Below are 26,251 nucleotides of genomic sequence, written 5' to 3'. Positions count from 1 at the left end.
TCACGAGGGACCCCAGAACATCAGGTTTTGATGATGGTGGGTATCGCTTATTTCTTGGCGGCCTTGGCGGCGGACTTGGTGACCTTGCCGGTAGCACCAGTGGACTTCTCGACGGACTTGATGACACCGACGGCGACGGTCTGGCGCATGTCACGGACGGCGAAACGACCCAGGGGAGGGTAGTCGGTGAAGGCCTCGACGCACATGGGCTTGGAGGGAACCATCTTGACGATGGCGGAGTCACCAGACTTGATGAACTTGGGGGAGGCCTCAGTAGCCTTACCGGTACGGCGGTCGATCTTCTCGAGGAGCTCAGAGAACTTGCAGGCAATGTGGGCAGTGTGGCAATCGAGGACGGGAGCGTATCCGGCACCGACCTGGCCAGGGTGGTTCATGACGATGACCTGGGCGTTGAAAGAAGCGGCACCCATGGGGGGGTCGTTCTTGGAGTCACCGGCAACGTTACCACGGCGGATATCCTTGACGGAGACGTTCTTGACGTTGAATCCAACGTTGTCACCGGGGACACCCTCGACGAGCTGCTCGTGGTGCATCTCAACGGACTTGACTTCAGTGGTGACGTTGGAGGGAGCGAAGGTAACGACCATACCGGGCTTGAGGATACCAGTCTCGATACGGCCGACAGGGACTGTTCCAATACCACCGATCTTGTAAACATCCTGAAGGGGAAGACGGAGGGGCTTGTCTGTGGGACGCTTGGGGGGCTCAATGGCGTCAATGGCCTCGAGAAGGGTCTTGCCGGTGGACTTGCCAGCCTTGGTCTCCTTCTCCCAGCCCTTGTACCAGGGGCAGTTGGTGGAGGCAGCCAACATGTTGTCGCCGTTGAAGCCGGAGATGGGGACGAAGGCAACGGTCTTGGGGTTGAAGCCGACCTTCTTGATGAAGTTGGAGGTCTCCTTGATGATCTCAAGGTAACGAGCCTCGGCCCAGTTGGCAGTGTCCATCTTGTTGATGGCAACGATGAGCTGCTTGACACCCAGGGTGTAGGCGAGCAGAGCGTGCTCACGGGTCTGGCCATCCTTGGAGATACCAGCCTCGAACTCACCAGTACCGGCAGCGATAATCAGGATAGCGCAGTCAGCCTGGGAAGTACCAGTGATCATGTTCTTGATGAAATCACGGTGACCGGGAGCGTCTACAGAGCGGCACGTTAGAATCTTGGTCTCCAAGTATCAATGAGGAAAAGCGAAAACATACCAATGACGGTGACATAGTACTTGGGAGTCTCGAACTTCCAGAGGGCAATGTCGATGGTGATACCACGCTCACGCTCGGCCTTGAGCTTGTCAAGAACCCACGCATACTTGAAAGAACCCTTGCCGAGCTCGGCGGCTTCCTATTGATTGAAGCATGATTAGCACAATGAACCACACAGAGATGGAGAAGACGATGCAATTGAGTACAATTCGTTGGGACGGGACAGTCGCGATAGCGGGGTTGCAGCCAAACAAAAAAAAGTTGGCACCCCACTAAAAGCCAAGCAAGGCAGCCAGAAAATTTTGCTGTGCCAAAGGAGGGGTAGACAGGTAAAGCGGGGTGTGATGCTGCGAGGAAAAAAAAAATGACAAGACTGAGGACAGAATTGTCGGGCACGATTGTGCTCAGGGAGCGGAGTGAAAAAGCAGAAATGAGCTCACCTTCTCGAACTTCTCGATGGTACGCTTGTCAATACCACCGCACTGGTAGATCAAGTGACCAGTCTGTTGGGAAAATGTCAGCTGGATGCGTTCATGATGATACCCCGCGCCGACCGACAGAGTCGATGGCTGTAGGGCTCGAGGGAATGGGAGTTACTCACGGTGGTAGACTTGCCGGAGTCGACGTGGCTGTTGTAGCAAGTCAGTATTGGAGTCGATCGAAAGCTGTCTGACGGAGAAATACGAACCCCTAGACGATGATGGTCAGCAAAATGTCATACACAGCAGTGTCAACGGCAGAGAGAATGCCGCTGACGAAGGGAATGAGGATTGCAAACTTACGATGACGACGACGTTGATGTGAGTCTTCTCCTCCTTACCCATTTTGGCGGTTGTTGAAGTTTTGTGTGGGAGTTGATGAAAAGTTCTTGACTAGAACGTCTGCAGAGGAGAGCGAGAGTCAGCTGGTGATGCACAAACGACGAAGACGATGAAGATGATGGCGATGAAGCTTTCTGATATGAAAGACTGAATCACCGTCGCCAAAGGGCAGAAGAGAGGCGGCACATACAAATTCGCAGATCGGATGCTTGAACCGGGTATGCGAGACGAAGAGCAGAAGAAGAGAAAATTTCGAAAGCAGATGGTGGGAGGAGGAGATTTAAAAGGTGGTGGGCGGAGAGGGGTGCAGGCGCTAAGGCTGCTCTTTTTTTTTTCTGCCACGCGGGGCAGCCAGAGAAAAAAAAAGCCTGAGGGAGGGGCAAAAAAGAGTGGCGCCCGCTCTCATGGCCTAGCCCTAACGAGCGAGCCCCAGCCAATGAGGTTGCCGCTCACTTTTTTTTCTGCTGCACACCCGCTAGTTTTTTTTTTCTTGGCCTGAGCGCCTCTAGTGGCTCTGGGACCCGCAGGCCAATGGGCTGCTGCGACGAGGAGCTCGAGGCCTGCGATCTGGTATGATCACGGTGGGAACGTGTACTGTAAGTTTTGTTGACCCGGGGCTAAAGATTTTTTTTTTTTTTCTTACGGCATTACGGTAAGGATTTGTTGGTGAGCTCAATGGGTGGTGCTCTCAGATGGGTGGCCAGGTGCCTTCAGGAGAGAACCGATTGATGCAGTGCGCGTGGCCTCGATACGGCCAGTGGACGTGCTGCGGTGGCTACAGCGCATGCATACGGCTAGGGACTGCTGTGAAGCAAGTAACGGGTACATTATCGCACCACCATCATCGGCCACCTTGTTTGCCTCAGTTAGAGTAGAGTCACTGGCATATTTCGATCCTTTGCTTCGTATTGCCTACCATCATCTTGTCTTTGAATATAGTTTCGGTATGACACAGAGCAGGCAGACCGCAGAGCAATAGGAAGCAATCCGCGACTTTCGGGCCTAAAGCGTCTCAGCAGCGAAAAAAAAAACTGATACAGTTGAGACTCTTGCGGCTGACCTCTCACTGCCCAATCCACCCACACTCAGGCTGCTGGCGCGCGCCTGATTTTGCCCAACTCGCCGCTGTGCTTTTTTAGGTTTCCTGGTTAAAGTACAGCTACTTGCTATCTCTCCATCTCTGTGTGTGTTGTCTCTCTGAGCTTTGTTACACTAAAGGAACGTGAACTGAGTCAACGGCGGTGAGAGTCGGAGGTGAGAATCCGGACTGTGATACACATTTGCGGCAAGGAGAGGACACAACTGTAAAAAAAAAAGACATCAAGGTGTCAAGGCGTCAAACAGTCAGCCATCTTCTACATGGCTGTTATCCGTCTTGCCGTCTGAGCAACTCGTATCATCCTCATGTGCGATATCCATTCTTGCCTCCATCGTGGCTCCGCTATGCAGCAGCTCCTGATACTGCACCCCTGTAGGCTGCAACCAGAGCCGTTTGCCTCTTCAACTTGAATTTTTTTTCTTTCTTCTTGACTCTTCCCGTTCTTACCCCTCCATATCGTCGCAGCCCCTCCATTCATCTTCACCCAAGCCCACTATGAAACGTCAACCACCCCACTTCATGCGGTTCCATCCCTTCCATCACCCGCTCGCCACCGCAGCAAATTTTCATATGCTTCCTTTTATCGAGGTGTCATCAATGCCCATCTTCCTCTTGCTGTGCAAACGCCGAGCCGAAGACACAGCCAAAATGGAGCTCGTATATCAAATAGCTACGGTAGCCGTAGAAGAGGCGATACAAGATGTGGGTGCATGCACGCCGCTCCAGGCAGCTCTCATGCGTTATCTCCATATCGGTAGCTTCCCAACTCCCTCCCTGTCACCACATGCATTCAACCATGAAAATCAGATTTACGATGCCTTAGCTCAAGACGCATCCTCGGCCAGCAGTACCGGTACATTGGCCCGGCCTTTGGAGGCCAATTCAACGCCACATTTGCAGTAGCTCGTAGCGGTTTAGCACCGGTCTCGTTAGCTGAGGTGGAGCCATCCGTCCCGTCGCTGTTGGCATAGCTGAAGCTTAAGTTGAGCTACCAACAAGGGAGCAGCTCGGTGTGACTCTTCATTATTTCCATGTAGAAAGCCAGTTGAGGCTGAGCACCTGTCTGTGCCTATCCTGTATGCGGGATCTGCCTAGGTAGTGTAGGGTGGCAACCGGACGAGGAACAAGGACACTACTGAAATCCACTCAACAGGACAAATCCCTGTATATCAAAATAATTTTTGCCGTATATTTTCTGATGCATGTTTGGAAAAATGTTTCGATATTGCTTTGTATGAAGAAAGCTTTCTTTGAGTAGCTCGTTCTATTTCTCGCTTGACATCCAGCTCTGGACGAATACGTCTGTCTCCTACCATATCGACACACGTCTCGCGTTGAGGGGCCGCCTCTGGTGATATCTCCAATGCAAAGTTGAAGATGTGTTTCTATTCTTCAGGTAACTCGGATATATATCCATCTTTGGAGCACTCCTCAGCTCATCAATTGACCTTTGATAAAGCTGAGTCACCCAGGTTCTTCCTTGCGAAATAGGGTACATGTACTAGTAGCTATCGAGCTGAGACTGCTACTTGTGTCACAGGGCGGTGGAATGAGTCTCTCCGATATGGCAATTGGATGGTCCATTGCTGCCTGGCTAATTATCCAGGGCGTCCTGGAGTATGAACAGCTATCAGCATTCTACTATTTCTCAATGGCCACCGGTTTGAAGAATGACCTCCTACAATGCTACGCAATAATCGAGGCTCTTCAAAGGAGTGCAAGATCCTCCTTTCTCATATGCCTACCTAGGAGTAGCAGCGAGATTGGGTCTGTCTATAGGCATGTCCCTGGTCGTAATGGCTTCCTGGCTACAGCGTTGGCAGCGCTGGAAGGAACTTGTTGGGCAACAGCCAACCCCAAAAGCAAAGTCGGTGCCACCTTGAAGCATCCGACAGCTGCCAGCTGCCGTCTTTTTCGCCCTGCCCCTTATATACCCAAATACAGGTCTCTCCTTCCAACAAAGGGAACTGCTATTCCGAATGGTCTAGTGGTTCCAGCCATCGCCCGTATAGAGTAAGAGCAACTCGTTGGACTCCTATTCTCTCAGCGTAGGTGACAGCCAAGGATCCTGGTGCAAATCCGGGTGCGGGCATGCGGCTGTTCGACTTTCCGTCGAGCCCTTCTTTTTTTCCCTTTTGCTCTCTCTACTGCCTCTTTTTTTCTCTGCACCCACGCGTGAATGAATTTTGAGGCCTTGGAGATGTCGTAGCATTGCTTGCTGTCTTTGATATTTACCTCTAGATACTCACCAGGTCGTGACATCCCAGTCCCCGTTACAAGTGCGAATCATGTACCTTCCTCGTACTACTAACTGTACTGATACACTCAGATCGCGTACCTGAGGCACCAGACTCTCACGATGGCACGCACGCTCTGCCTTTTGAAATTTGCAGTTACTCTGCCTGTACTGCGTACCTAGGTAGCTAATTACATCCATGTACCGAGAAGCTGTTTACCATCTTCTCCTTGTCTCTTCATTAATCGTTTCTATCTATTCATCTATTTATTTACATTGCTCGCGGTATTGACTATCTGCATGTGCTCTGTCTCTCGTCATTTCGACAATCTCCTCCATGCTTGCTACTTCCTTTTCTTGACCATGCCTCATGAGAAGTGAGCCATCATCAGTGCGTCTCGGAAAGAGAGGAGCAGAGAGAGGGAGAGAGAGAGAGAGAGAGAGAGAAATAAAGAAAAAGTAAAAGAAATCTGGCCTTTATTGGCTCTTCTTCTCACTTGGCTTCGCTCGAACTAATCCCTTGGGAGTCTTCAATCCCGCAAAAGCAATAGTGACAACCACCAACGCGCCCATCGCGCCCATAGTATACGCATATTCTCTACCAGCCCACCAGTATACGCTGGTGCAAAGAATTGGCCCCAGCCCACGTCCCAGCTGGCCCCAGCTTCGCATGATGCCCAGCTTGACGCCGTGTTCGTGGTCGCGAGTCTCGAAGCTGCTGAGAGCATTGAGGCCCGTTACAACCGTTGCCGATGTGACGGCAAGGCAGGTTGCCGCAGCGTATAGGCCGCCGACGGTGGAAAGACGACCGAGCAGAACAAAGGCTGCAAAGCAGGCGACGGTGCCAATACGGACAGACAAGAGGGGGGAGAGCCTGCGAGTGACGCCTCCCTGGAGGACAGAGGCCACCAGACCAATATAGCCAAGAAGCCGTCCGTTTCTCCCAGAGGTGAACTGGAACAGGTCATAGGTCATAAATGACAGGGACGTCTCCATTCCAGAGAAGAAGAGGAGAAAGACAAAATGCGTGGCGTAGAGCAAGACGCGTGAGTTTGTCCGTTCCACCTCTTTGGACGGCGCCGTCTTCTCTCCACCGTTTTTGCTAGGCTGTTCCTCCCGAGTCTTGTCCTTGCCGGCCAACGACGGAAGAGTTTCCGGCAGACAAAAGTACAGGTACACCGTCTCTGTAGTAATCAGGAGCAAGCTGAATCCTGCTGCCACAGCAAATGGGTTTGCGCTTGTCATCGGAATCTTGCTCAGCCACGCCCCCAGGCCGGGCCCGAAAGTAAAGGCCACCGAGAAGCATGCGCCAATGATTGCCATTGTTGATCCTCGCGACTGCTCGTCCGATATGTCGCTGGCCATGGCGGTGGCAATCTGCACATTGCCTTCCGAGAGACCACCCACGACTCGGCTGGCCAGAAAGGTACGGAAATCGACTGCCATGACCCAGAGCAGCACAGACAAAACGTTTCCGCACATGGATGCCAAAAGAGCATAGCGGCGACCGTAGCGATCAGAAAGACGGCCGATGATGGGGGAGGCGATGGCCTGCAGGATGCTGTAACCGCATTCTATTGTCAGTAGCCCCCCTCCAAAATCCATGTACAGGATGAGCACTCACGAGAACAGAGACCCCAGCGCTCCACCCAGAAGAACAATGTCATATCGGGAATCGATGGGTCGCGAAAAGGACGCCTTGTACGCATTCAGCCCTCCGAGCACCTGCTGAAGGAGAGTCTTTGGTTTGCCATGGACGATCAGGTCGGGAGCCTCGCGATCTCGGTAGAACTCTAGAAGTTTCGGGAACAGGGGCAGGATGAATGTGAAGGATATCTGGTTTCCTCATGAATTAGCAATCTGCCTTGCAGCTATGGCTGATGCCCGAGAAGCGGCCTCGTGCTTCGCTGTTGCGACTTACCAGATCTAGAAGAAGAGAAACGACGATAACCCGGAGCACACGCTTGCGCGTGGCAGGGTCGACGGCTACCATTGCGGCGTTGCGGCACGGCCAACCAACACGTTGTGAGTCTGTACGACGACGGAGGCGAGCAGCGAGAGAAGGAATGTGGACAACGAAGCACAAGAATCAAAGAGCGCCTACCACTCCTGGTATTAGTAGTGGCAGCAGCAAGTAGCAGCAGTGGCCGGAAGTCGTCTTTGGGTGGACAGGAAGTTGAGCTCTCAGGTCATGGACCCACCCTGCAAAGGTCGATCCGCCTGGAAACCAAAAGAGCCAAGAATAAACACGGCCAAGTCTAGCGCTTCTCTCTTCTCGAGTTTCGTCCCGGCAGTCCAGCAAGTGCTACTCCATTCTTCCCGCGCCTCCCGTGCCTGCATGCACCACGAGCAAGAGGCCAGAAGTCCATTCCGGACCCCACACTGAATCCGACGCTGGCGAGCGTGTTGGTCGTGCGACTCGGGGCTGGAGTCGAAACAGATGATTAGTTGACGGCTCTGAGCTTACTGTAATACCGACAGGGGACGCTTGCTTGGAGGTGCGACCCCTGCTCCAGTCCAGCGTCGCAGCAGTGCCTTGCGCTAAGCAAGTAACGGCAGCTTTGATCGCGCCGCCTGGTATGAATTGCCCCGAATTGCTGGAATACATGCCGTATGGAGCAATATCGCTCAAGATGCTGCTCCGGCCGATGGCCCGCCTTGGACAGGAACCCGGGGACATGGTTCTCAGCTACTAATACGACGACTACTGGCAGGTATTGCTTGCGGCTTACGATAGCATAGCCGTGTTGTGGAGGAAGAGGAATACGCAATGCAGTGCTACAAATACGCCAATACGACTGGGAGTGTTCTCTTGTGGCGCTTTGACACATGCGGCTGATCTCAAGTGATCCATCCGACAAGCCGGCCCACCGTCTTTGTGTTCCTTGGCTTGGATATTACCACTACTACTGTACATGCTACTACTGGTTGTTCGTGCGAGGCTGTCTCAGGACGCTTAGGAGCTCCTCTTTGCCGGCAAGACTCGTCCGTTTATCCTCCGCGGCTGTCCTCCGCCTCCATTTCGAGACTGCGGCATCTTGGTACATGTACCTACCCACCAACGCAATGAACGAGCCTAGGCCTGCCGTCGTATGGCCCCAAGATGCGGGTAGATGCCGCCAGCAATCTCCGCGCCTCGGCCTGCAAGATCACGCCCCGAAGAAGAGACCGCAGCCAAGCCGCCGTCCACGGATGAAAAAGCCAAAGGACAAAGAACGCACAGAGGCGTGCCTGTGCAATACATCCTGTTGCATTATACAGACTCCATTACACAAAAGGGGTGATTGTTCTCCCTCATACAGCTACCAGTACCTGAATGCCACCCGCGGCTCAGTATTCTACCATCCATTGCCGTCCTGATTGGAGGCAAGGTATCCAGAACCGCATGGGACACACACACAATTCAAACCCCGTCAATGGAACAAGACAATGCCATTGTGATTTCGACTACCCCCGCGTTGATCTTGGAGAGAGGCTTACCCGCCAAACGATCTCGGTCGAGCCGAGTCACGGCCGGTGAGCATGTTTGAAATTCTCCGTCTAGATGGCGCAGTGGCAGCTCAACGACGGGCCGCACTGTTACTGCAACACCATGGCTTCTCGGACACTTTCACAGCAAGTTTGCATAGCCCCGGAGACTTTGACAGTGTATCTTGCACTCTCAAGCCTCATGCAATGGCCCTCGGTCGGATTCTGAGACCTGCATTGATCCACACTCCACTTGAGAGACGAGTTGAATCCATGTCTCTCACCATTTTTGATAACCTTGATGCTCAATCTTCTCGGCTCGACTTGCCTCCCCACAGAACGCCACATTGGTATCATGTCTGTGCTTTGTGAATAGTACTATTCCAGAGCTGAGAGTGCCTCTCTGACTCGTTGAGGAGGCCAAGGACATTATCGGAAAACTAAAGCCAGCCGAAAAGACACGCTAGGACGATACATACAACAGCCACGAACTCAGCTTCCGGCGTGTGGCAGTGATATATCAACCACACTGGGCAAACCACCCCTGGATAAATGGCCTTGGCTCTTCGTCTCATTCGCAGGCTTGCGAGCCGTAGCGAGGACCCCAAACTCGTCTCGACCGCCTGGGTGCTCATTGCGACCCTGGCATAGGCAAACATCTTTGCTGCCTTGACTCACGGCGGTACCTGAAATCCTAGCTCCTTGGTTTCTAGCAACAGCCGTTTAGCGCGACTATTCCAGGCTGAAAACGCATCTGTGGAGGGCATTCGGAGGTGGAGGGATATCTCGTATCACAGTACACAAAAGCTTCAACTTGCCGTTACCAAGTAGTACTGCGCCAAATGACATGCTGGTACCCTCGCATCTAGACATGCTCGGACATCCAGCAACGGCTCTGGTAGCCAGACGATATCGTTCCACTTCACGGGTCCTTGCCAGCCACCCAATATACCGTGCCGCCTGCAAACATTGTTCCACGACAACTAATAGCGCCACTGCAGCAGCCTTGTTCGCTATGCTACTCTAAGCGCTCTGAAAGCCGCAAAGAGGTCTCAGTATGCAGCCATCCTAGCTGGATTCGACTCATACAAGCCTCATTTCGGCTTAGACAAAGGATTGTGGCATCCAGCTCACATTGGCAACTCCCCATCCTCTTGTGCAATACATGATGGTACGATCAACACAAGTAGCACGCCTCGAATCTTGACCACGCGCCCCTGAAACGCAAGTACCCCAAAAAACAAAGCCGCCGGGGCTCGCCGAACTCCATCAAGGTACAAGTGCGAGTGCTTTCGGGTACCTTGTGCTTGCCAATCTCCGATCGCCGAACATGGGGAACCCACGGATCGTATCCCGGCTGAGAACCCTATTTCTGTGATTTGAATAGCGTGCCAGCTTCCAAGGCATAGTGTAGGTCAACACATGTACCTATTGAGATGCTGGGAGAATATGCTATACAGATATTTCTACATCATACTCGACTAACAAGGAGGATGAAGAGGCACAGTTACCAAGGCCTACTAAATCTCGAGCGAGTTCTGCCCTGAACAAAAAGCACGGCCTTGTTTGTCTTGCTCCAAAGGAGGCACACTCTTTCCCGCAAGGCAAGATGGCGTACGGGCTGCCCGAAAGCTGTTCGCACAGACGCAGAGGCAGCCGCAAGGGCCCGTGCCCGACGGTTGGTTTCATGGATAGCTGCGGGCCGCGGACAGCTCCAGCCGAGATTTGCGACGATTGCGATGCCAGCCCACGGCTCTGCGTGGTGGTGCCGTGGTGGTGCTGGGAGCCAATGGTTTGATAACAGCTTGGTTATTACCCCTGTTCGATGACCGAAATGCTTGGCACTCACTTAGACCGAGGACGGCTCTGGACCAAGTACATACAATACACGATACCACAATGTTTGGCTTTATCCTTGCTCTCAAGGCGGCCAGGGGGGGGTATTAGCGCGTACCAACGGGAACGGGATCAGATCTCAGCGGAGGATTTCTCACCCCCCGTATGGTATGCCAGGTAAGTATTTGTCGAAACGGTAGCCAGAACCCCACAAAGCTGAGCAGGACGATGGAGATGATTGCGACGGCCGCTTCTGAATATGCCATTGAAATTGAAGTCATGAAGCCCTTTGTCATGGCTACTATTTTTTTTTTTCAACCTACACATGAAACAAAGAGAGGCTGAGAAAGGAGCAAGGAAATATGACAAGTGACTAATACCTTATGCTGGGATAATGCAAAGGAATCACCGGTGTGCGAGGTGCAGCATCTGAGTGGCCCGAGACAATACTACTTGCTTTGGAGGGGGGAGGGAGCCTGAATTAGGTCTCCCGACCCCCACAGGCTTCTATCTCCAAGGCTCACATCTCATAAAAGAGCTCGTTAAGAGCGAAGGCCGAACAATGCGTGCGGCCTTCATTCCCCCCTCTGGGTTCTAACCATGGCCGGCGATGTAGTACCAGCGAATGATGCAACAAAGCGTGGGGTATGATTTCAGGATAGGCCTTTGTTTCCTCTTCCTATCCTCTTTACCTATTCTCCGTCTAGTTGACATCCCAGCACACCGGTGCGGGCCTGGGGATGGCCGCCTTACCGGTCCCCACCGCTGTTCACGCATCATCACTTATACGAGGATGGGCACCTGTTTCCTGTCCCACGAATAGTACATGTGCCTATGCTTTTCTCGCGGACAAGTACGTCTGGGTTGCAGGCATGCAAGCAGCAGCAGCATCATCATGCAAGCCGTTGTGTCTGTGCGTGAACCATCTAATAGTACATCAACTCAACTGAATCACATGAGGAGACAGACCCCGAGGAGGTGGGCAGCTCCTCCAGGGGTGCTTCGCCCCCAAGCAGGGCCTAGGACCAGTCAGAGTCCCAATAGCCTCACCCATTGCAGGTGGCTTGCATCGGATAGTCACTGCTTATATGTTTGCACAAACGGATGGCTCGCCTTTTCTCTGAAAGCTCGCCTACGTCACCGTCATTGGCGGGTTGCTCCTCTTTGAAGACTGCTTCCATCTCTAGCCGCTCAGGTGAGGCGTAGTATTTATATGGCATATAGATGGAGGTCAGTGTTATGCCTGTCATATTAGCCATGGTCTTTGTTCAGCGCAGAGGCAACATGATGATCTTTGTCTCTGCCTCCTTGTAAGCCGCACTGCTGGCTAGAAACGCCGAGCTGTTCGTCCTCCCCTAATCTCCTTGTCATGTAGTCCTATCACACCGGTCGGGTGATGGTGGTGGGAAGATGGCCACAGTCAGAAGCTTTTACCGACCTTGGGGCAGGTTGCATTGCATGGTTCTGGGGCGGGGGCTCGCAACAACCAAATGAGAGCCCATATATCTGATTTCTAAGACGCCATCATGCACTGCTTGTGCGACGCCGGGAGAGGGACTGGAGCAAAGCAAAGCAAAGCACAGCAAAGATAGCATGCTGCTGTCTCCTCAGCCACCGGCGTAGTCTAGATCCTCTGCGGTGGGCCATTGCTTGAGCTATTGCGAGAGTCACCGCTGCCTTGGATTGCACTGCATAAGTCTGGTGGAGTATGTAACTGAATTTCTCAGCTCAGCATGCCATGCCAGCCTCTCTGCCAGCTTTAGGTTTTGTTTGCTCACTAAAACACATTGTGTGTGCGCGCATCGACGTGGTAGTGAAGTTGCTAGCGGGCCAAGAAAATCTTTTGACAGTGACGAATCTCTTTGCAGGCATATTCCAAAGTACCATCAAGAACTTCGAATAGCCTCGTTATTTCTTTCACTTAACAGCAAGTCGTTCCTCGGCAACACATAGATCGCAATCTGCCTTGCATTAGAATCAGATGCTCCTGAGTGTAAACGATGCCTGCGTGCGCTGTTACATGGCGGTCGCATCGCAGGCCTGCTTAGACAGGGACTGCCTTCTCACCGGTAAGGTTTAGGCGGCGGAGGCGTTGTGGTAACACAAACAATATGCGAGTTGTAGGTGTATTATGGTTGCACAGCATTAGTAGGTAATATAACGAGACGGCAGACAGGCCGCTCAGGGTGACAACCCATGTCTCTGATAAACGGCGAAGTGGCCTTGACCATGCCCAGTGAGTACATCGGATGTTGACTTGCGAGTAAAGCTGGTAGGAGGGAAAATAAGAGGAGAAGGGAAAAGAAAAAAGAAACAATGGGCAGCTCCTCAGACTGTCTGTGGTCCAGTCAGTATTGGAACATAAATACCGGTCAACCGTCTTCACATTGCGCTTACTTTTCTTCGCCAGTCCACCCAAGTTCTATTTCCTCTTCTCTAGATTCTCAATCCATCCATCGCAGCCTCGAAAAAAACTTGCCTTCAATCTCAACAAGATCTTCTTACCATCTCGCACAAGCTTCACTTGCTCATCATCTCCAACAAGAAGAATTGCCCGCCGCGTCTAGCCGCTTCAACCAAAAAATCAGTAATAGGTAAATGGTAGACAATCATGAGTGCTCCGATATATTCGAATCCTATCGTTCCACCGGGCGACAAGCCCATCATCTTCGTGCTCACTCTCGCGGACGAAACAACTCAAAACAACTTCCAGAGTTCTCACGCACGACTCCTCAACGAGTTTTTCGAAAGGGCAACAGTAAGGCACGCCAACACAGCTGAGAAAGCATTCAGCCTCTTCACCCAGTGCAGTCAGCCACACGCAGTCTTTATAGCTGATGGCGGCGTCGCTCGCCCCAGCAGCGAGATCATCAACCAGAGGCTGGCGCTTTATGCTGCTTGCGGCGGCATCGTCCTCTTTGGCGGCCTGTTTGCCGCCTCAAGGGCAGATGATTTAAAAAAGGTCTTCAAGCAGACCTGGGACCTCCCATGGGAACCCGGCTCCTTCCACCGCACCACTTTGAGTCTGAACGAGGGCGCAATCACTTCGACTATCAAGCCTGCACTGCAGACCTCGTACAGCCTGAAGGCTCTCCATCTTTACGGGGTGCAAAAGAATGAGTCGTGGTATCTGCCCACGCAGGATTCGGTTATCGAGGAGTGGGTGCCTCGTCCAGGACCAATCACCGACTTCAGCGAGTCGCCCATTATTTATGCTTGTTACGGAAGCGGCCACGTTGGGTTCATCGGCGACACTGGGGCTGAGGAGGGTACCGTGCGTTGCATTCTTGCCATGCTGGGCATCTTGATCCGATAAATGGCTGGAGGTTCCTGAGAGGGGGGGTTGTGCGTGTGCTGCCTCAAGGAATATGGCAGACCTGCTTGTAGTATTTCAGCTGTTCGGCATCTTGTGTTGTAGATGGGGGCACTGCATCGGCAGCTGGAAAGAGAATGGAAAGAGAGGGGAACTTAAAAGGTCAAAGAGAAAAGGCCAAAAAAAAAAAAGATATTTGTTTGCCTGTTTGCCTGTCTGTCTGTTTGTCCGTGTGTATAGATGTCTGTATTGCCTCGCAGCGTTGTTGTGTTACAGCCTCAGCGAGTCATTAAACATGGAGGTAATGAAGCTTGTTGATAGTAGGCCCAACAAAACTTGTACTTGTCCGCTGTGATCTCGATTGTAGATGGGAAATTGGAGATGGGATGGATATTGAGCAGTTCCTTTTCGTGGCCATCAGCTCCCAAGATGGATTTGTTTTCTGGTGTTGACGAGCAAGATTGACGAGCAAGATTGAGAGCGCCCACTCGTCTGTTTGTTTGTCAACCGCTTTGGCCGAAAATAAAACCCATCAGGCACACGCTGTTGTGTATCCCAATCAACACGTTTCTGTTTCTCCGTTCAAGGGCAGGATTTCCGAGTCACCGCGGCAGATCATTGGTGTGACAAACAGCGGCAAGCCGCCGAATTGTGTGCGGATTCTATTCGCTGGCACAGCGGAGCTCGGCCATCTGGCAGGCAGCGTTATTGCAGAAGCGGCATGTTCACCACCCCTATTCGGAACAGGCTGCGTTTAAGGCCAGGCAGGGGGTTTGCGACGGCCGTCGGGCTGGTTTTGAAAAGAGCACCAAAAGCAAGGATGCGAGGAGAGGCCGGCGGGGAGATGCAGAAAGCAGCATGAACTTGAGTCTGGATGTGTCTGGATGTGCCTCAGCTGCTGCAAAGATGTGCTTGCCGTATCTCGGCCAAGTTGTTGGTGGCGTCCATACATGTACATGTATCCAGTCCAATCCGGTAGAGTCCAGCAGAGTCCAGCAGTACATGTAGCAAAGATCAATCATCAAGGCATTTGATCGCAAAAACGGCGGCACCCAATGCTAATGCGCCGTGGCAGTAGCACGCATTTGTGTACACACACGCCATGCCTCTTGATCCCATCACATTTTTTTTCTGCAGCAAAGCCACCAGCCAAGGTGACGGGCAAATCAGCTGATGATTGCTGGCCGAGGAGGCGTGGCCACGCGCAAAGTGACGTGGGAGGCATTTTGGACCGCAATGCAGGTACCGGGGATTGTCTGCAGAGAATGGCAGCAGGGATCACGAGCGTTGGAGTGCATTCGATCGTCGCTGAGAAGGGAGCAAAAATCAAAAAAAAAAAAAATTAAAAAAAATTCCCCATTATTGCCAGCCAGCCCCTCCAGCCAAGGTTGTATCGCAGCTCGTAGCACCTCGTACTTGGGAAGGTCTAGAACACGCAAAACACCGGACACGACGGCAAATATTTTTGCGAGCCAAGAAGAACAAGAGGAAGGAGTTGAGAAGGGAATGACGACATGAAGGATTTTTGTCTTTGATTTGCTTTGCATCGCCTTCCGTTCTCTATTTGGTCTTTCCTCCAGAGACTCGAAACAGGTAGGTAGGCGAGGGCAAGATGAGGGGCTTATAAGCGAGGGAAGGAAGATGCGGACAGGTCTGGGATGCACTGCATGAAGATGGGCTTCTTCTTTTCCTTCTTTTCCAGTTCTTTTCCTCTTCCTCTTGGCCCTCTATCCTCTTTTCTGCATGCCAAATCACAACCCCGCCCCCACCACCTCTTCGCATGACGGGATTCCCAAACGGATTCCCAAATGGATTTCCAATGGATACTACCGATCTGGATTGGAGGGATGGCCCGAAAACCCCACCATCAGATGCCATCTGCTCACAGCCAACAAGAGCGTTTTGGTGCCCGGGATGAACATCACGGAACGGGAAAAGTCACCTCAGCAGTGGCCCAGAATGTGGCCCAGAATGTGGCCCAGAATCATGCCGCAATTTTGCGAGCCATCACAATTGCAGCCCAAGAAGAGAAACAAAGAAACGGGGAGGGGGAGGAGGTCGTTTACGGTATAAAAGGACGCATCATCCGCTGGAGCTGAGCCCAGACAGAGCCCGCCTGCCAAACTCGTCTGGCCCGTCTCTTTTCTCATCCTCATCCTCATCCGCTTCTCTTCTCTGCTCGCCCCTGTTCCTCTCAGTCTTCAACGGTACGGCTCCAGACGGTGCAGCAACGCCAGGATAGGATAGGCCAGGTAAGCATCCTATGTTTGTCTTCACCACTCACCTACCTTGCCTCATGTTGCAAGACATACATACATATATATACTGTACACACGCAACTGACAGCCATGCAGCAGGGGAGTAGACACAAGACGCACGCGGATGGGCACACGGCCATGGGCGTACAGAGATGGATGCACGCCAGGCCACATCCAAAGCTTCGTCCCGGCTTCTAGTGCGCGTGTCCAAGATCTAGACGTGCGCCGTCCCGCATTCCGCACTTACAGCATTGGTGCAGACCAGTCCACAACATCCACAACATCCACATTGCCCATGCCACTGTTGCAGTAGGCCCGGGCCACCGAGATGGGCAAATCCGGCCAGCCAAGTGCAGCCAGATCCAGCCAGATCCAGCAGTGATGGGTGCAAAGGGACGGATGGATGACCTGCGCTTGCAGCCCCCCCGTTTCTCCAGCCTCTGCCCATGTAACACCATGCCGCAGGCCCATGCGCCCCCCATCCAAGCATCCAAGCCCATCTCATGGACCGATGGGCAGCAATCACCACGTTCCAAGGGCCCAACAGGCCACGCCCCGGCGCCCTACTGGAGGAGGCTCCGATGCCGACCCGGCAGCATCAAGTCCCACTTCGCCGGAAGCCATGTTTCCCCACTCACGGCCGCTGACGACGTCCCCGATTCCACTCAGCACAGTTTGGCTCTCTAGCTCTCTCTCTCTCTCTCGTGTGTGTGTGTGTTTGTGTGTCTGTGTCTTCACTTGTTCTCTCCCCGCGTGTATTCTTCTATACTCTGTGCTGTGCACTCTGTACATGTACATTGTACACGATGCCTTTGTGTGTTTTGACCAATGAGGGCGAGCCAACAGGAGCGGCCTCAACACTGTCCGAGACCAGCCATGGCCAGACCAACATCACCAACGCCAATTGAGCAAGGGACGTGCTCAAGACAAGCCACAGAGGTCTAGCCCTTTGGGTCTACTCAAACAGGTAAGACTCAGTGTCATCGCTCCCCTTCTTCTTCTTCTTCTTCGTCTTCTTCTTCTTCTCTGTTGCTATTCATCATATCACATCACACAAGGTTCCTGACACGAGAATGTTTTCAACAGATAGACATTAACATTGCATGTGGCGATGGTGGCGCCCGTTATTAAACAAAAAGAATTATGACCCAGTTCATGGGGGGCTCATGTGGATGAGTGTATCTCTAATATCGCGGCGTTGCCTTTTCGTCCGCAGGGTGAATAACGGATAGCTCCCGACCCTTTTTTTCCCAGTCTATTTTCCCTCTCTTGTCCTCAAAATACCCAAATCCATTATCCGAAAAAAAACCCAATATTATATATCAACAGTCGAAAAGAGATTGCCGCAGTTGCCAAGAAGCGCCGAGTTCTTCAAGCTTGATGAGTATCGAAAGCTTGGCCCGGTCGACGTATTACGATTAAAGACAGACACCTAGAAGGAGGGACCGTCAGCAAACATTCATGATCAACTTTGCGTACAGGGAGAGGGATTGTTACCTGACTGGTACAGCGTGTCATGAAGCGAAACATAGGGAAAAGCAATCAGAAAAAAAGAAGGTGCCCGGCCCGAGAACAGAAGTCATTATTTGGGCTTTGGTGGCTGAGGAGAGTTGGGCTTGATGATGCCAGTGGTGTCGTATGGTCCACGCATTTTGATTTGTGAGAAGAAGAAGAAGAAGAAGAGAAAGAAGAAGAGAAAAAAGAAGACGTTGTTGTTGTTGCTGCTGTTGTTGTTGTTGCTGCTGTTGGTGTTGGTGTTCTTGTTGTTGCTGTTGCTGGTGGTGTTGCTGGTAGCAGCGAGATGAAGAAGACAAAAAAAGACTGAATAGGAGACGTCCGGAAGCTCGGAAAACGGAAGGAGAGGTCTGATTATGAACGACTGCTAGATAGCACCGTTTCTTTGTTGGATGAAGGAAGGAAAAGGTGGACGGAGTTGCGGGAACGGTCTGTTATTTTAAACAGTTTCCACACCGAACCGGTGAGGGCCCTTTTGCACAGCTCGCCGCCTGTTTGCAGGGATCTCGCGTGGCTTTTTAGCTGTCTGGGCTTGATTCTTGCTGTGTCTGCTGGGGCGATTTTGCGGTCTATCCAAGGCGGTCAGTCTACCCCCTGAAAGCACTCTGTTGGCCCCTGCAGGAATTTTCTCTCTCTCTTTACCTGGGTGTGAGATCGACAGGGGTGGCTGTCTCTTTTCTTTTTGTTTTCCCTCCTAGTGTTTGCCTTGCTTGCACAAGTATCGGCGAGGATGCGGCTGGCGGGATGGGTGTGAGACTGCGAGGCTTCTCGGGGACGCTAGCAGGCGGTACGCGGGACGAGAAACGAGAACTGAGAAACGAGACGGCGGAAGCCTTTCGAGAAGGGTTGAAGCAGAGGGTGCAAGGTTTATCGGAAAAGGGCAAAGTCTGTGCCTTGCCTTGCCGAGCCGAAGACGATGCGACTACAAAGTACCCGGGATATAAGTACGGCGAGAAAGGCGTGGGACTGTCTGCTGTCTGCTTGGTGTTGAGGGCGAACCTAATGGTTTTTTAGGCTTGGCCCAACGCGCAACAACTTGGGCGTCGTCGTCGTGGGCTAAGGCGGTGGGGACCAAGGGGACGGGGTCTTGTGCAAGTGCAAGGGTAGGGGATGAGCTGGAGACCATGGCCATGCAGGACAGCCCATCGTCTTTCTAGAAGGCCACTCCAGTCGTTGGGTTGGAAGGTGCGTTGGGCTGCTGGTGCTGGGGGACTGCCAGCAAAGGGCCATAAAGACTGTGGAGCAGGGCCAAATGGCAAACTGGACGAGGGCTTGCAAACACATCATACTGCTGCTCGGCACGGCATTCCAGAAGCGATACACTGGCTTCCGAACGACGCTCTGCAGCTTCTCTGGGACGGAATCTGACAGTTCACACGCGCATATCACACGGGCACACGCCCTTCAACCCACACAGATGGGGGCAATGGGCACTTGTGCGAGTGCGGAACGGGGGGCATCTACTCGCACACATTCGCACGCACTCGCAAGCACACACACACACACACAACACACTCGCTCATAGCGCGCATGGAACCCGTGGCTAGCTTCAGTGTTCCCTGCCTTGTTTGAAACCGTTGAGCGGCAAGATAGAGAGAGAGAGAGAGAGACAGGAAGAGGCGAGTTGATGACGTGCACGGCCCGGGTCCCGAGAAGAGCCTCAGCCCCTGCCGTCCGCGTTCCCCCCTATTCGGGTGTTAGCCGGAGCAGGTATATACAAGCACCATCGAGAGAGAGCGCGCGAAGCAACAAGAGGCGACGTTTCATTCACGACTGTACAGTACAGTACTTCCTGGGACCATCGCAGTGCCAGCGAGCGGGCAATGGCCATGACAGCGCGAGTGGGGAGGGGCGTGGGCAGAGTTCGAATCCTACGCTGGACGAAGTGGCCCTTTCTAGCTCAGGAACGGGCGGCCCCGAGGAATGGGGGGCGTCTCCTCAGCACGCAGAACGACGTTCCAGGACTTGTTCGATGCGGGTTTCCACCTTCCATTGAGCTTCGTGCAGCACAATGCTCGCCCTAGCCTTGCTCCGTACTCTTACTCGTACCGCACTATACAAGTATGCTAGTGCTACCAGCTAGTATTACTCGTACGCAGTGGGCAGCAATGTTTGCATCATTGCTCTGGGACGGAGTAGCATTCTATACGGAGAAGAAGACGGACCCTCCCATCCATCTTCTGTGTCCTTTCTGTCTCCCCCCTGGCTGTCATTGTGGACTAGCCTTTTAGCTGTCACCCAAAAGAAGGAAAAAACGACACTAACGATTTACGCATTGGCGCGAGGCCGGGAGAAGTAGAGAAAATTCCCCGAATTGAGCGCCTATTACTACCACGCTCTGTCTGCGGCAAGTGGCTGCAGTTTTTTGCAGCCGCTCTTCTCTTCTTTTCCCCCCTCTCCTTCTATTTTTCGATGATACGGCTTGCCTTTACCGCTCAACGAGTTGAAGAGGGACGACAGGCATTCAGTGAGTTGAAACCTGGCCACACACAACACAGACAAGGGAGATGGAGACGGAGACAAGGGTGGGCGGTGCGAAAGGGAGCCGCCGATAAGCTAACACTAGTCGTGCTCCGTAGCTGGAGAAGACATCGCCGGCCCATCAGTCTGGTGGCGAGAGGAGCGGGCCTGGACGGGGAGCAGGTCGCTGCTTACACGCTGAACAACGCACTCCTGTCTAGCAAGTGGTTCGTCTGGAATGGGGGCAGAAGCAAGACAATGACATGAAGGCGAATCTCGGGAACCCACCCTTGGATGGGCATGCGGCCTTTTGGTTCGACGCTTGACCAGAGATCTTGGCACGGACACAGGAACAGCGCAACACAGCATGGCAGGACGGGGCAGGACGGGGCAGGAAAGGGCAGGGCAGGGCATGGCAGATGCAAGCTGTAAAAGCATTCATGCCTGGATGGCTCCTTTTTTGCCTTGCCTGTACATCGGAATGGGGCCGGGGACAACGACTCAGCTGCTGGCACGTTTTCTTGATACCACATTTGGGCATCCCGGTGGTCCTCCTTGGAGAGACGCGAGATCACGAGGGAGCTTACGGAGCCCTTGGGACATGCTCGTACATGTAAGAAAAGCCACATGGAGCGCCGCCGTCGTTCCGCTTCATGGCCTGCGGTGGGGCCGGGGTCCGATCCGCCGGGACGATGGAGTCCGTGATAGGCTCGATTCGCGTCTTCAGCCGCTCAGGCTTATTCTTCTTGTGCTTCTGGGACCTACTGCACCGTTGGGTTCTACCGTTTCTGGGCTGTCATGGGGATGGAGAGCACAACTCGGCAAGCGTTGTTTGGCCTGACCACATGAGACGGGTGGACAACTCATCAGGGACTGCATGCTTTGCTTCATTCTCACCGCAACCGGACGAATCTATTGGCCCCAGAGTGTGCCTCGACGGGTTGTTGGTGTGAGTGAGCGCGCTGCGTTGTCGTGGCGCTGCAGCCATCCATGTCCGTTTTGCTCTTGTCTTTGGGCCAGCGATCCTTCCAGATGACGAAAGGGCTTTAACCGTTCAAGCAGAGCGACTGACGCAGACTGGACGAGACCGTGGCTTGTGGCGGGAAGCGAATGGAGGTGGTGATGGAGGTGGTGTTTGTGGTGTTGGTATCGTCTTGCTGTCATCATGGAGGTGGACGACGAGAACGCGATTGGACACGCTGACTGGATCCCAAGGGACCAGCACGCAGGCAACCGGGGCCGAGCAAGAAGAAGCAGCAGCAATACAGTAAAATCAAAGCAAGGCGGGTAAGGCAAGGCAGCAGGGGCAAGGCAGGCAGGCAGGCAGGCAGGCAGGCGGACGGACAGGGCAAGCAAGCATTGCATTGACAGCGTCCTCTGACCGCCTTGACATGAGAGTTGACGCCATGCGCCATAAACAGCTCATGCATGGGCGATTTTGCTGTTGCGGAGCCCATTTGTTGACCGCCAAAAGGCAAGGCGGTGCAGATGATTAATGGAAACGGTGGAATCCGGGAGGGGAGGGAATACGTGGCAAGACTCGACTTCAGGCTCTGCTCTATTTTTGTTCCGGAAGAGCGCCTCTCAGATGGTGTCGTGACGCGGAATGGGCTTCAGAGAGATGTCCCGGGATTTGGGGTAAAGGGGGGGGGAAAAAGAGAGGGGAAAAAATCAAAAGACGAGGAATAAAGAGAAAAAGCGAGAGACAGCCTCACTCCAGTCACCAGCATTGCATGCCGAGAGCCAGCCAGCCAGCCTTGGGAGTGGACGATGCTACCACAAGGGGATCAACCGAGATAACGGGATCCCTATCTTTGGAACCAAAAAGAAAGAAAAACGAAGTATCTGATATGACAGCACATACATACATACAGCATACATACATACAGCATACATACATACAGGTTACAGCCGTGTGTATGCAAGGCAAGGCACCCGAATGTGCGATATTGAGGGCCGGCCAAGCTACGTCAAAGTGGCATCATTTTCTGGAACTTTTTTTGGGCGGTTCTTTTCCCCCAATGATGCTTCAAAGGCTAAAGGGCTGTTTAGGAAGTGGGAATGCGTGACGAGATTAGAAAACATCAAAAAGGGACAGAGTCGAAGGAAAGGGGATGATTGTGTGGTTGTGGGCGGCAAACATTGACTCTTGGACGAGAGGCGGTGTCGAGGAAACGGCTTTTTTTTCCTTTTTTTTTTTCTTTTTCCCCTAGTTTGTGTCACCGACACCTCGAGAGCAGCTCTAACCTTGTGCAAGCAAGGGAGGGTGAGTCTGCAGGGCAGCCTCCGGGACTCTGCCGCCGGCTCGCACTGTACGTGCAACGCGATCACAGCAGGCTTCAACGGGCGTCTGCGCGGCCTGCCTGGAGAAGCCGCAGGTCTCGCGTGCAACGGGCACAGTGCCGCGGGCCGCCAGCCGTACGGTCGGATTGGGACACCACTACCGCCCTATTGTGTCGTAGTCCAGGGCCGAAAAGCCATTGGCACTGGACTAGCGAGTGACTAATGAGGCAGGGGGGGCAGAGCATGGGCGGCTGAATCGAACGGCTGCTAGTGTTGCGGAAGAATACTTCCTAGCTGCAAAAAAAACAGAGACGTCGCGGCCCGCCGAGAAGCTTCCAAAACCTGCGGACAAGATCGAACCGATCCAAGCACAGCGTCAGACCCCTTGCTTGCTTGTTGCCGAACGGTCTGAAACCCACGTGCTCGCTCAAGCCTCGTTCTGGGGAGAGTGAACGGTAGAAGGAGCGAGAGAGGAAGAGGAACAGTGAGAAAGAAGAGCGAGAGCAGGAGAGCAAAATCAAAATCAAAGGCGAAATCAAAAGCAAGGCAAAATCAAAGGCAAAGGCAAAATCAAAAGCAAAAGAGCAGAGGAAATACCTATCCCGTAACTACTACTACCATCACCAAGGTACGACGTGCCGTTTCTTGGAGAGCATAAAGTGCCCTCGACCTGCCTGCCTGCCGTCCTCATCCATCGTACTCTTTCTCTTTCTCTGTGTGTTTCCCGTAGGCTGATGTATATCGCGCTTCTCTAAAGCAAAAAAAGGATGCACTTTCGCCCGGTCGAACAGTCGATGGATGACGAGTATCTCGGGCAGGGAGGCGGCAGCGGCGGAGGCGGTCCTGGCGATGTGACGGCGCCGGAAGCTGGAGCTCGTTCTGGCGGCATGTATTTTTCTCTCGACGATGTGTTTGGCTCTGAATCCGAAGCAGTCCCGGCGTCTGGCGATGGTCATGGCAATGCCGCTGCTCTCGTCTCTTCTCTCGACAGGCCTGAGAGCCCTCGTCATCCTTCTGATATGCGGCGGCTGGAGACAGAACACGCAACTGCGGGGTACCGCGAAGGCATCTCGACGGCAAAGGAACAGACGGTCCAGGCTGGCTTCGACGAGGGCTTCAGTCTCGGCGCTACGATTGGCCTGGCTGCAGGCCAGTTGCTCGGTATGCTGGAAGGCATCGACGACGCTCTGAAAAGCAGGCTGGGCGGCCAAGCCGGCAGCCAAGATGGACAAGGCACCGCATCCGCAACGGCCACGTCCGAGTTGCTGGCAGAGGCGAGACAAGAGCTGAGCGTGCTCAAGATTTTCAGCCCGGATTACTGGGCCCCTGATGGAAACTGGAGCTACGACGTCGAGCCCCATGGCGACGGCGAGGGCGAGGGCGACGAGATGCTGTTCCCTGATGTGGCCAAAGCCCACCCCTTGATAAGGAAGTGGACCGCCATCGTCGACGAGCAGGCCAGGCTGTGGAAGATTGACCGGTCTGTGCTTGATGGCGATGCGAGCATGGAGGCTGCAGCAGACGACACAACCACTGCTGGCACCAGCACTGCTAGCACAACTACTAGTACTGCTATCCCGCTCCCTCCGCCTGCATCGAGGCAGCCTCTGGATTGGTGACAAGGTAAAGGATACGACGAGACACGCGCAAAGCGCTCTTCGCCTTTACCGAGCAAAGAATCCAGTCCCCTGGCTCTTCTCCGGCCACGCCATTGCCACGCCATGTATGTCTTGCCTTATCTTGGCATACCTTGGCTTCAATGCTTGACCTACCTTGGCCTTTCGCTTGCTTGCTCCAGCATGCGGCTTGTGGCTCTTTGCTTGCTCACCCTTGGAGGCTACCCGGCATTGCTGGGGAAGACTAGATACTATTTTTGAAGAGGCGATAGCCAATAACCTACGTCCTAACCTTACCGAAACGAAGCAGTCATGGTATGTACCTACATTCACGAGATGGAACAAAAGGCAAGTCATAGGAATAAATTATGCCATTTTATGCCACGCCTGAAGAAGGGTTACCGAAATTCCGATCATCGGAGTGGAGATTCACCTTTTATTCAGATGGGCACGCAGGCATATGCGCATACAGGTACGAGGAGCATATACGAGCAGACAATGAAGAATCTAGCCGACCTTGATTCGTCATCTCCATGAGGATCGAAAGGAGAATTCCTCCAACAGAGAGGCTTATTGTGTAACTCTATAACGAGGATTGAGATGATACAAGTATCATCGCTGCTCGGCATTGCTTCTATATACCTACTCTGCATCCGGATTCCATTCTCACGAGATTTTCTAACAAGTACATCAATTTATTATACGAGCTACCAAGTCATTTAGCATGAATTCTCTTTGACCATTTGCGTCCTTGTGTACTAGACCCAACACTCAACTCCTTTCGATTCTGTCAACCTTCTCCCGCTCATCTTGCCTGCCAGAAATAAAACGATGCAACAGTGGCCTGTTTGGGAAACTCATTGTGGACACACTAGCATGAATTGAGCCGGCACAGACCAATTTTCGCCCACAATGGGTGGAGATGTCCGGGAGCCCCCTTGGATGTCGATGCTTCTTTCGCTTCTCTTCCTTCTCTTTACGCTCTGGCCCTCACGTTTAAACGCAGTTGATTCTTTTTCCCCGGACCGGGACAAAGTATCCTCTGTTGCCATTTTTAGCCTGGTCAAACAAGTCATGGCCGCCTCGCATTAGAGACCAGCTCCGCATGGGAGACGGCTTGGACGGTTAATCCAGGTGCGGAAATTAACTGGCCTCTTGGGCGTGTGGGCCTACTGGGTAGTTGATCGATTGACAGTTGCCACAGCGTTTCGTGTCAAATGATGCTGTACAGTAACAGCCAAGCAGACGAAAAGACAAGACGAAAGAAGGCAACTCAAAGCCATAAGCCACAAGCCACAACCTGCTCAGATCTGAGACCGCCACGAGTATACAGGGTGTGTTATTTGTCTCAATTGCTGTGCAACAAACCAACAGACGACAACACCACGCCACGATGTGAGATGGCCCTGACCAACAAGCTTAACGAGGTTTGTACTTCCAAGCTTCCAAGTCGCTGCTGGTGGCGGCCGGGAGCTGTGCAAAAGCCCGGGCCTAGCCCACCCCGCGTGGAACCACAATTCATAAGAGCCCAGCGAAGAGGGGCTCCGTCGACTACAGGTTGAGAGATTGAAGACATGCGTCAAGTAGTACGGCGATATCTTGTCTCTACTACCTCAACTAGGTACTCGCCCTCGCCGTATTCAGAGAATATCAAACAAAGCGAGAGCCGCTTACAATACGATGTCGTTTTTGGCATCTCTCAAACCAAAACCCAGAAAAGGGGGCAGAGAAGAGCAGGGAGCACTCATGCTAGAGAGTGATGTGCAGTGCTGCTCAAGCGAGCCTCTTTTTCTCCTTCCACTAGCGCAGGTACAGAGCGTCCGATCTGCACGACCACGGGGGGGGCAGACGTCTGTCGTGGGCATGGTTCATGCAAGGGCTTCAGTGGCCGGCCTTTGCCTACTTGTTACTACAAAGTATCTTAGGTCCAAGTCTTTGCCTCCCTGCTTTGGAACTCTGTGGCTGTTTTCATGATACCAACAACACCAAGGCTGGTGATACCGCCAACAACAAGAAAAGGAGAAGCACAAGAAGCACTATTGATTTCTACACCGCAGGTGCTTCAACATTGCTCTGCCCAAACGAGGCACAGCCCTGATCTTATCGCCGCCACCATGTCATGCTCCGC

The 26,251-nt window shown here is 53.0% G+C and overlaps 8 protein-coding genes across 8 annotated transcripts; 6 read left to right on the top strand and 2 right to left on the bottom strand.

The window, feature by feature from the left end:
* Positions 1-47: 47 nt before the first annotated feature.
* TrAtP1_002131 (uncharacterized protein) lies at positions 48-2,042 on the bottom strand (the record flags this gene model as incomplete). The annotated part of the gene is made up of 5 exons (XM_066111326.1): positions 48-1,156; positions 1,219-1,357; positions 1,659-1,721; positions 1,820-1,908; positions 1,997-2,042. 5 exons carry the CDS (start codon positions 2,040-2,042, stop codon positions 48-50), a joined length of 1,446 nt encoding a protein of 481 aa, XP_065967400.1.
* A 1,591-nt stretch (positions 2,043-3,633) lies between these two features.
* TrAtP1_002130 (uncharacterized protein) lies at positions 3,634-4,041 on the top strand (the record flags this gene model as incomplete). The annotated part of the gene is made up of 1 exon (XM_066111325.1): positions 3,634-4,041. The coding sequence occupies one exon, from the start codon at positions 3,634-3,636 to the stop codon at positions 4,039-4,041; it is 408 nt and encodes a 135-aa protein (XP_065967399.1).
* Positions 4,042-4,687: 646 nt separating this feature from the next.
* Positions 4,688-5,155, top strand: TrAtP1_002129 (uncharacterized protein; the record flags this gene model as incomplete). Its single annotated transcript, XM_066111324.1, has 1 exon — positions 4,688-5,155. The coding sequence occupies one exon, from the start codon at positions 4,688-4,690 to the stop codon at positions 5,153-5,155; it is 468 nt and encodes a 155-aa protein (XP_065967398.1).
* Positions 5,156-5,530: 375 nt separating this feature from the next.
* TrAtP1_002128 (uncharacterized protein) lies at positions 5,531-8,086 on the bottom strand. Its single transcript, XM_014085097.2, has 3 exons — positions 7,296-8,086; positions 6,999-7,210; positions 5,531-6,935 (listed from the first exon to the last, which is right to left on the bottom strand). The coding sequence occupies exons 1-3, from the start codon at positions 7,365-7,367 to the stop codon at positions 5,852-5,854; spliced, it is 1,368 nt and encodes a 455-aa protein (XP_013940572.1). The 5' UTR covers positions 7,368-8,086; the 3' UTR covers positions 5,531-5,851.
* Positions 8,087-8,896: 810 nt separating this feature from the next.
* Positions 8,897-9,214, top strand: TrAtP1_002127 (uncharacterized protein; the record flags this gene model as incomplete). The annotated part of the gene is made up of 1 exon (XM_066111323.1): positions 8,897-9,214. One exon carries the CDS (start codon positions 8,897-8,899, stop codon positions 9,212-9,214), a length of 318 nt encoding a protein of 105 aa, XP_065967397.1.
* Positions 9,215-13,289: 4,075 nt separating this feature from the next.
* TrAtP1_002126 (uncharacterized protein) lies at positions 13,290-13,994 on the top strand (the record flags this gene model as incomplete). Its single annotated transcript, XM_014085168.1, has 1 exon — positions 13,290-13,994. One exon carries the CDS (start codon positions 13,290-13,292, stop codon positions 13,992-13,994), a length of 705 nt encoding a protein of 234 aa, XP_013940643.1.
* A 2,711-nt stretch (positions 13,995-16,705) lies between these two features.
* TrAtP1_002125 (uncharacterized protein) lies at positions 16,706-16,936 on the top strand (the record flags this gene model as incomplete). Its single annotated transcript, XM_066111322.1, has 1 exon — positions 16,706-16,936. One exon carries the CDS (start codon positions 16,706-16,708, stop codon positions 16,934-16,936), a length of 231 nt encoding a protein of 76 aa, XP_065967396.1.
* A 6,338-nt stretch (positions 16,937-23,274) lies between these two features.
* TrAtP1_002124 (uncharacterized protein) lies at positions 23,275-24,126 on the top strand (the record flags this gene model as incomplete). Its single annotated transcript, XM_014085583.2, has 1 exon — positions 23,275-24,126. The coding sequence occupies one exon, from the start codon at positions 23,275-23,277 to the stop codon at positions 24,124-24,126; it is 852 nt and encodes a 283-aa protein (XP_013941058.1).
* Between the last annotated feature and the right edge of the window lie 2,125 nt (positions 24,127-26,251).

The sequence above is a fragment of the Trichoderma atroviride genome, chromosome 1, assembly GCF_020647795.1.
Source record: "Trichoderma atroviride chromosome 1, complete sequence".
In the NCBI taxonomy this organism is placed as follows: domain Eukaryota; kingdom Fungi; phylum Ascomycota; class Sordariomycetes; order Hypocreales; family Hypocreaceae; genus Trichoderma; species Trichoderma atroviride.
Note: the sequence above shows the minus strand (reverse complement) of the source record. Positions and strands in the feature narration are given on the sequence as shown.

Bases quoted from the DNA above. Each gene is read 5' to 3' on its own strand.
- TrAtP1_002128 (XM_014085097.2), bottom strand. From the start codon at position 7,367: ATGGTAGCCGTCGACCCTGCCACGCGCAAGCGTGTGCTCCGGGTTATC. The intron at 7,211-7,295 runs GTAAGTCGCAAC...TGAGGAAACCAG, and splicing joins TTTCTCTTCTTCTAGATCTG to ATATCCTTCACATTCATCCT. The intron at 6,936-6,998 runs GTGAGTGCTCAT...ATGCGGTTACAG, and splicing joins GCGCTGGGGTCTCTGTTCTC to CATCCTGCAGGCCATCGCCT.